The sequence below is a fragment of the Poecilia latipinna genome, unplaced genomic scaffold, assembly GCF_001443285.1.
Source record: "Poecilia latipinna isolate Pla-1442-1.1 unplaced genomic scaffold, P_latipinna-1.0 Scaffold3500, whole genome shotgun sequence".
Classification (NCBI taxonomy): domain Eukaryota; kingdom Metazoa; phylum Chordata; class Actinopteri; order Cyprinodontiformes; family Poeciliidae; genus Poecilia; species Poecilia latipinna.
Genome location: NW_015116116.1, coordinates 8,385 through 17,866, shown reverse-complemented (window position 1 = coordinate 17,866; position 9,482 = coordinate 8,385). Strand labels below are relative to the sequence as shown.

At 37.0% G+C, this 9,482-nt stretch overlaps 2 protein-coding genes across 2 annotated transcripts in view; both read right to left on the bottom strand.

Moving 5' to 3' along the window:
- Positions 1-3,365, bottom strand: part of LOC106941111 (NACHT, LRR and PYD domains-containing protein 3-like) — a 29,241-nt gene extending 25,876 nt beyond the window's left edge. The window contains exons 1-4 of the mRNA XM_015024052.1: positions 3,302-3,365; positions 1,899-1,995; positions 1,726-1,815; positions 912-983 (exon numbers count right to left, since the gene is read on the bottom strand). Coding sequence (XP_014879538.1) covers positions 912-983; positions 1,726-1,815; positions 1,899-1,969 — 233 coding nt within the window. The 5' untranslated portion in view covers positions 1,970-1,995; positions 3,302-3,365. The remainder of the gene's footprint in view (positions 1-911; positions 984-1,725; positions 1,816-1,898; positions 1,996-3,301) is intronic.
- Positions 3,366-6,998: 3,633 nt separating this feature from the next.
- Positions 6,999-9,482, bottom strand: part of LOC106941110 (stonustoxin subunit beta-like) — a 4,096-nt gene continuing 1,612 nt past the window's right edge. Inside the window, exons 2-5 of the mRNA XM_015024051.1 lie at positions 9,268-9,441; positions 8,079-8,258; positions 7,670-7,716; positions 6,999-7,560 (exon numbers count right to left, since the gene is read on the bottom strand). Coding sequence (XP_014879537.1) covers positions 7,004-7,560; positions 7,670-7,716; positions 8,079-8,258; positions 9,268-9,441 — 958 coding nt within the window. The 3' untranslated portion in view covers positions 6,999-7,003. The remainder of the gene's footprint in view (positions 7,561-7,669; positions 7,717-8,078; positions 8,259-9,267; positions 9,442-9,482) is intronic.

Sequence of the window (9,482 nt, the reverse complement as noted above, 5' to 3'; positions counted from 1 at the left end):
TTTAGCTTTATCAGTTAAGTCCACTTTTGTTTAACCCTTCTTGGTCATTCCAGCTTTATTATTTGATGTTGCTTATTATGGTTAGATTTGTCTTATTCTTGTTTTCCTTTATCCCAGCCTCTTGTAGTGTTTTAGTTGTGTTCACTTCTTACTTTTACCCTCGGCCTAGTCAGAGTTAGTTCCTGTTCTTGGTTATCAGTTTTCTTAAGTCGAAGTTATTCTTTAGTGTTGGTATTATTTCCTGTTCCCCTGTACCACTTTCTCTCTCTCTCCTCCTCAGCCTGGATCCAGCTCTAAGAATCTATGAAGCTCCTCCAGACGATCTGTTAGCATGTGTTTAGGCTGCTTCTCTGATAAATGCTATCCCTGCCTGATCTGGTAGTTTAGGTACCTATGTTAGAACATGGGGAATTATATTTATTGATTGATCAAATGATTGACTGATTTAGCTCCACAATGTACTCTTTGCATAAAGTTTAAAATGTCAGCCTGTGCAGAGTAGTCATGGGTCTGGATAGTAATCTGTCAAAATGACAGCTTTCATATTTTACTGTTTTGTCACTGTTTAAAAAGCAATCAGATGGTGAACATGAAGCCTTGTCTTAACATACTTCCTCAGGTTTGTGGGACAAATCTTTATCAGGATACAAGAAACATGTCAGCAGTTGGGCATGTCTGTCAAAGATATGCAAAGTGAAAACAAATGGAGCCCTTTCACCATAGGAACGATCAACTTCAGATGCAAATACAGGAATAAGGGAAATTTTTTTAAGGTAACCCAACAAGATAGACAAAGTATAAGGCATATTGGATGCTGTTGACAACATGGTGTCAGCTGAGGCTCCTGATACGGAGAGGTGAACATGGTTATAGATAAAAACTATTGACCTCAACATTTACAAACGACTCACCTCTCTGGAGCCAGAGGTTCATCCATTTCTGACTGTTCAGGTGAATAGCTGAATCCTGGTTTGTGTTCTTCTCTGTAATTAGAAATGTGAATGCTGGGGTTTGTCAAGCACAGTAATATGAGAGGTGTCTGAACAAGAGACCACTGCAAAATTATGAGTTCTCTGACTTTGCTTTTTATAAGCTTATGTCTGAGTTAAATGAACATTGTTCTTTTATTCTACTGACGAAATGTTGCCGAAATTCCCAGCAAAAATTTTGTATTTATTTCCAGAAAATGAGAAATGGTCAAAATCACAAAAAGCTGCAGTGTTTTCAGACCTCAAATAATGCAAAGAAAACAAGTTCATATTCATTTAGAAACAACAATACTAATGTTTTAACTCAGGAAGAGTTCAGAGATCATTTGGTGGAACAACTATGAGGTTAGTTGACGAGGAAAATATGTTGCGAATACAACTTCACATGTGCGTATAGAAAAATGGGTGGCATTTTTTTCCTGCTTTTGATTTTAGTCAAATTTATAAAACATAGCTACAGAAAGCATGTTTCAAATATTGATTTTAAATTTTTAAGGCAAAGAAAGATAGTAAAACCAACCTGTGTTGGAACATAATCATGAATCAACTGTAGTTCTGTTTTACTAAACATACCCAGATCTGATTACTGACTAGCCTGTTGAATTAATAAATCACCAAAGCAGAATCAGAAACTGTCTGATAAAAAATGCAAATTTTTCTGTCATGGGCTAATACTTTTCATGCTTCTGTATATGTTGGAATCATATTTTAGACAGAATATTTAGACATAGCTCACCTCTTTGTAGGTGAAGATTGGTTCGATTTAAAATCATTAAGTTCATCCTTCGACCTGGTCTCCCAGTTCAGTTCATCTTCAGATTGTTCGCTGTAAGAAAAAAAAAGTTATTTAAGCAATGCTTTGGTCAGATTGAGTAAAGACTCAAACACAATAACAGGTGGTCATCTCACCTCTGAGCTTTGCTCTGTTTGTCAGTTTGAGGCAGAGTTTCTCCTTCTTGCAGTTCCTCACTCTGATCCATGATACTGAGCTCAAATCCACATCAGTCTGCACACAGTGTTTATATAACAGCAGAGGTGACGCAAATTGCTCACCTGCACTGCAGCTCTAAAAGTTTTTTTTTTTTTTTTTTTACATTGTTTATTCAATAAAATCATCAGCTAACACAGAGTTGCCAGTCACCAAGGAAGCAGATAGCGATCTTGGAAAAAAAAGCAGAAACTATCCTCGTACTTCCCGCTAAATATTTAAAAACATGTCGTGCACTTCCCTGATTTTGAAACTTGAAAGGACGTTTTACCCTACATATCTATGCATATGCTTTTGTTTTTGTTTTTTATATTAATTAAATTAATAAAAAAAACACAAAAGTTGTTTTAGTCAAAATAACAAATTTTGACTAAAATGTAATTAATTTTAGTCAAAATTAATTAAATATGACTAAATTTAATCAGGTGGTGTGTGAAAATCAGGTGGTGTGGCACTACCTGATTATCAGGAGTCATTGGCTCTAAACATTCAGAATGTCATGCACTGTTCTGTATTTCAGAATAACAGGTGATTTCTCGCATGAGCTCTTCTGAACAATACACACTGTTTACATACACAGAATAAACTAAACAAATGCTATCCCAAGCAAAACATTTTTTAAAAAATTGCTATCCCAAGCAAAACATTTTTTTTAAAATTACTCTACAGTCAATAGATGAAGCCAATAAATCCTAAAGAACAACCAACATGCAACTAAACTACTAAGCAAAAGGAAAAAAGAAAAAGTAAACTGATAAATGAACCAACGAATTCTGATTTAAAAAACATCAGAATTAATGAGGAACAACTACGAAACTAATCAATGAATAATAATAAAACATTAGAAAAGTGCATTGAAAAGTATTCACAGCACTTCACTTTTTCTACATTTTATGTTACAGGCTTATTCCAAATTGATTTGTCTTTTGTAATAGCTGCTTTTATTCTAAACACTTCTCCTGCCTTGTCTGCTGGTGGTTATAACAGGACATGGAAGCTCTTAATTTATTCAACTTTATTTCTAACACTTTTGAAATGGGAAGAATTGTATCCTAAATAAGACTAAAGAGACCTGGGAGATAAATACAGATGAAGTTGAGGCATGTATTTTCTCGTTAAGTGCTCCAACTAGTTTTTCTCTTTCAGTTTTAAGGTCTGTGCAGTCGTTTCTGTCCTACTTGAAGCAGTCAGAAAAAAATCATAATTAAATCTCACCTTTAATTGTCTGCTTAGTTTACTAGATCCAAATAATTAAACTAAAGATGATTCCAAAAGAATCTACCAGTATAAATCATGTCAGGCATCAAACAAGTTATTTTCTTACCTTAAACTTTTCTGCGCCACAACGAAATGAAATGTAAAACCTAAACACTTTGATAAGGAAGTAGAGCCGGGGCGGTGACCGTCTACCTGCCGTCAGCAGCTGATGCTCAGGGCGGAGCTTCATCATGGTACTGATTATTGTTTCTAACTGGACTGGAACCTGAAGAAAAAGGTTGGTACAGAGAAGGTTAATGATGCCCTCCGTTAAATGTAACAGATGAAAATGTGCAACACCAACTTCTGTGACTATCTGGTAGGACAGAGCAGGATACGGTCAGAACAGGAGTGCAGCTTCAGGGCAAAATTCAGTTACTTTGTTGCAACTTCTAGACACAGAAGTCTGATTAAAATCACATAGAATTAGGAGTATTAACGACCAGGCTGTGTAAAAATCTTAACTTTGATTATTTTAGTTTTTAAGCAGTCATATAAAAAACAAAAGTGTGTATTCTGCTATGACTCCTTAGGATGCGTAAATATCTTTTCCCCACATTATGTAAATGAAATATCTTTATCACTGCCATAACAAGTGGGATCTGCTGACACTGATGTTTTTTTTTTTCTGCTGTTGACATTGTAAAAACATATAAACAAGTACACAGAAGTAGATAGGTGATACATATTTAGGTTTTTATCGCAATATTTTGTGTTATTTAGTGCAATTGTAGTAAAAGTGAGTCATGTAATCAACATTTCAGCATATTGTAGTTATAAACAATTTTCTTCAGTTTATTGTAGAAACTGCATTAGGTGCTGTCATGGCCCCATTAAACAGAAGACAATTCAAATACATTTTTAATGTCATAAAAACAGTGCAAAAATGGATAAATTACTAAACCCATAACCTTAATTATAATCATCAGTTTAAATAATTATCATGAGCAGATGTAACAGAGAGAAAAATTCGTGTGTCTTTGTGAGTTTTGATCGTAATGATTATAGTAATGGTTGTATGTATTTTTGATCAATGCGTTTGTTTGGAGCCACCTAGTGGTGTGATGAGTGACTGCATGCAACGGGTCCGTCAGGCTCTCTCGCAGCTTCCCCCATCCAGAAGGGGGTTCATCCTTCGACCTGGTCTCCCAGTTCAGTTCAGTTCAGTTCAGTTCAGTTCAGGGGGACATGATTTATACTGGTACAGAAGGAGCGCTGGAGCGAGAGAGGCAGCTCTTCACTTCTTTTTTTACTTAGGGTCATATTTTTCTAGTTCAACAATTAATGAGATACTGTAAGAATATTTAACATCTATAAATATAATTTGTAAAGTTTCCTTATGGTTGGGCTGGAAAGATGTGACCCGAGTGGGAGCTGCGCCGGTTGGTGTTCGTGGCTGACCACTCAGTCACGGCGCTAACTGTGTCTTTTATTTTTCAGCCTGTCGGACCACTTGCCTGCGGTCAATCACATTGTGAGGAGTTTTTCATCTTTTGTTGTGCTAGGTGACCAACAACACAATAAGAAGAGTTACACATAATGATAGGTTTTATTTGCCCACTCCCATACAAAAGATACAGCTCATAGAAACAAATGTCATCTTTTTAATAAGTGTTTTAAATAAAATAAACAGAAATAAAACAACAGCTGAAAGCAGCCAACACCACTGCCAACCCCAACCCCCGAAACTTTTTATAAATATTACCAACCTGATCCACAAAATGGAAATGTTGACTTTTTCCAATACTTCTCCAGGAGGAAGGAGAGAAACTTTGGGAATTCCTCTATAGCCAAAGACTTGTAACAGTTAATTGTTGTGATTCTCTGCTACTCTGACTGACATGCACTGGATTTTTCTTTTTCTGGGACTCTAAACAGTGAAGTGTCTGTAAAATCATAATGGTGAACAGTGTGACTGTTTGTTGCTTGTCCTAGCTCTCGTTTGTCAGTTTGCTTGTTCATTTATGCATAAAAATACGTAAAAACAAAGTTTAAAAAGAAATTGAAAGGATCTCATGATCAGAATAATGTACAAGTTTTAATGTTTACAAGATATTAAGAACGATGGTTAACATAGAAATAAAGGTTAAAATAGTAAGTGACTATATAAGATTTAGACACTACTAAAAATGTATCTAGCCTCTTTTTAAAACTAAAAAAAATAAACCACAAAGAACAAGAAGAACCTGACGATTCTTCTTCTATTCCCTGAAAATCCTTTTTCAAAGTAGCTTCAGATCTTGTTGTAGCAACAATCTCCATGTGGAACAGAGCAACGAGCTGCAGAGAAACACACACATCTCCCCCAGGTTCCTACACCTATGGACCTTACCACAGGGTCCGCGTTTCATTGGCTAATGCCCATTTGACGTCACTGCGCAGCTACCACGTGCTTGACCGTCTCACAAACAAAAGCTACAGTAGTAAACACATGCTAATGTACATTGTGGACTAGCAGACCACAATCTACACAAAGTTTTAGCGACAGAACTCGAATAAGAATGGTTCCCCACTGTCAGTGGGGAATCTGTACAGGCGATGTCAGGTATCCTGATCGTATTTGTTGAAATAAAATTCACAGATTTCTCAAATCTGAAATGGAAAGCCTAGCTTGGATCAAAGCTTGTGCACGACCGCATTTGCAGCTCAACCGTAGTAAGATCAATAAGAACAAAGGAGTGTGTGCTGGTGTAAGTATTATTACTTTGCTTTCTTTGTGTTTAGTGAATGAAAAAAAGAGTCAGTAATAAACACATTCATTATGAAAACCTTTTAGCTAAGTACAGCATAATGGCAGTACCGATACAACTTCTACACCTTGAAGCCTGTCTGTTACACAGTCTTACATTAGCTGAACAGATCAATATGCAATTTGTACCGTATCTGACATGCATTAAAGATTTTATTTTACCTGAAAAGGCTTTTTACTAAACTGTAATCGTGTTAGCCACGCTAGCACCGAGTACCGAGTAACAGGCCTAGGCACACTCAAACATTTGCCAACAACAGAAATCACTGATTTCAAAAGTAACCCTCAAAACCATGAATGCCCGACTTTTTTTTTTTGTTAATGGAACCGAAACGCACTGAACACCTTGTTGAAACAATAATTACTGAGATTATTCATTTTAACACGTTTCGTTGATTTTTTATAATTATTCTTTTTTAATGAAGCTACAAACGTTTAGGATTTTAGTGAATATTTTTGATAAGCCAATCAGAAGAGGAAGAGCTGGTCTCAGCATCCTGGCGGCGATCAGTTTGTCACCTGCCAAGATCGACTCAAAACCTTTCCGCGATCAACCGGTTGATCGCAATCGACGTATTGGGCACCCATGATCTAGGGATGCATTTTTTTCATTGATATGACTTATCCTCTGAGGCGACTTATAGACTGGAAAATACATCATATTTATTGTGACAATTCAGTCAAGATGAACATTGATGATCACTAAAGCTTGCACTGCAAAAGCACAAAATCTTACCAAGTATTTTTGGTCTAGCTTCTGGTGAAAAGTGTAATATCTTAGTACACTTGAAATAAGATAAAGATATGGAAGTATTTTTTAAGTCAATAATTTCTTAACATTGATGAAAAAACTACTTGTTCCATTGGCAGATTGTTTCATTTATAACGTGGAAAGATATCTTCTTGTAAGTGAAATAATCTGCCAATGAAACACATACTTTTTCATCAATATTAAGGAATTTACTTAAAACAAACTCTTATTTCTTGCTGAAAAGTTACTTGTAAGTTAGTTTTGTCTTCTTAGACCAAAGTACTTGGCAATATCTTGTCTTTTTGCAATATGGACACCCAAGAACCTGTCCTGTACTCAAATCCAAATCCAGGATAAAGAGTTTCAGTGAAATTGGTGTTGAAGGTGTAGAGGTGGATCAGTGTCTCTGAAGAGACTCGGTAGAAGGACAGAGTCCCAGCAGGACAGTCCACATACACAGCCACTCGGCCAGAGACAGAAGAGAGAGGGATGAAGGCTTTTCTATGATTATGCCAAACAGTGTAACCATCATCTGAGCAAATTAGACTCCAGGACTGATCATTCAATCCAAACCAGGAATCGTCATTGTCTCCTTTTCTGTTGATTCCTCTGTAACTCAGCGATGCATAGACTTTCCCACTCCACTCAACCTCCCAGTAACAGCGACCAGTCAGACCATCAGTACACAGCAGCTGACAGAGATCAAATCTGTCTGGATGATCAGGATACGGCTGCTCCTCTCCCACAAGTGTCACTTTCCTGTTTCCGTCAGACAGTTTGAGCAATCTGTTCACAGTGTTTAGGTCGACTGTTAGTGGACAGGAATCTGAAAAACAGAACAAACACAATGCAGTTACTGATTGTTCTGAATTTACTGATACAATGATGAATGTCTATAAATGACACAATCTCTTATTAATTAAAAACACACTTACACTTCCTCAGACCTGGTGTCAGCCATTTCTCTGCTGCAGAATCCATGCTGTTAGAAAGAAGGTGTTTAAGACGATAGTACCATTTTTCAAGATGCAAACATGGACAGCCAAATTCAGACTTAAGAGTTTTTTGGGAGGTTTTCTTTTATCCATCACTGAGTTTCTGTCACCAATACCTAATTTTTTTTACTGATACTATCAGTTTAGTTCAGAACAGATGCCTGATTTTTCCTTCTAGTTTTGTGTTATGGCTGCTAAACCCAAGTGTTCAGATTTTTATTTTCAAATTAACATTCAATTAAATTCAGTTTATTTCTAGAGCGGCAATTCCTAACATGTCATCTCAAACCTATTGTGTACCATACCTATTATACACTATTACATGGTAATAAAAAAGATATTTCCCTACCTGAGAGAGTCCGTTTTAATCTGGATTCCTGAATTCTTAAGCATAGCTGCCAGTCTCTCCATTCCTGCCTCTCCTGGATTATTGTAGCTGAGGTCCAACTCCTTTAGGTGATGTGGCTTCACAGTCAGAGCTGAGGCAAGAGCAGCACAGCCTTCCTCTGTGATCAGGCAGCCTGAAAGCCTGCAGACACACAATATATTGTTGGACAAAAGCCATTTTGTTCAACAACAAAAGGCTTTGTTGTTTTACAGGTATGCTTCTCAATAGCATGCCTGTCAAATCTCCTGGCTTGGAAACTACTCTCATGATAATGCATGAGATTATGCATTATCATGGGCATGCAGATAATCTCATGCATGCCCATGCATAACTCTAATAAGTAAGAAAAATCTAATTTCTATTACTATGCTCACAATTATCTAATTGTGTGAATTTTTTTTCTAGGCTATATTGATTTGATTGACTAGTTGAACACTTAAATTTAGTAGTGAGGCTGTCTTCATTGCAACTCCCACTACAGCTAAGTCAGACAACTCAGCAAAGTTTGTGTTCAAAAGATGCACAAAATAGTTCACAAGAGCAAACTGAAAACATGTTTTAGACATTTTTGTAAATTTACTAAATATGTAAATGTAGGACAGTGCAGTAATATATGTCGGCACATGTCACCAAAATGTCACCAAAATGTTAGATCTGTTCTTTGGGTTGTGGAAGTTAGCGTAGTGTGTCCGTTGAAGAACGCCGTACTTGGTGTCTGTTACTGCGCTGGCGGTACAACGGTCAGTATTTGCTGTTAATTCTGAAGGTAAGAAATACTGACCGCCAGTTCCTCACTGTAGCCAAATGTTACGTTTAATGTCCAAGTAGTTAATTTTGTATCATTTTGTCTTTTTCTTTTTTAATATATGCTGTATCTGTAAACAAAAGAAAATAACTGCGTTAATGAGACTTATGTTGACAAGCAGTATTTGCTGTGAATTCTGAAGGCGAAGCCGCTGCGCTGTCGGGTGGTCCGAATAAACGATCTGAACCACGATCTCAACCGCCGTGTGTGTCTGATTCCTGCCTCAAGTTTCCTTCCATCAACAACCCATTAAAGAAAACACAACGCAGAGTCTAAGGAGCAGCGAGGTGTTATCTCACACGGAAAGGGTTACATAATCAATAGAAGAGTTTAAATGTATCTCACCTGAGAATCTCCAGTTTACAGTTTGGACTCATCAGTCCACTGCACAGCAGCTTCACTCCTGAATCTTTCAGGTCGTTGTTACTCAGGTCCAGATCTCTGAGACTAGATGTTGTTGAGCTGAGCAACGAAGACAGAGCTTCACAGCTTCTCTCTGAGAGGTTACACCCACTCAGTCTGGAAGGACAGAAGGGGTACAAAGTAATTGTCTCATTGTT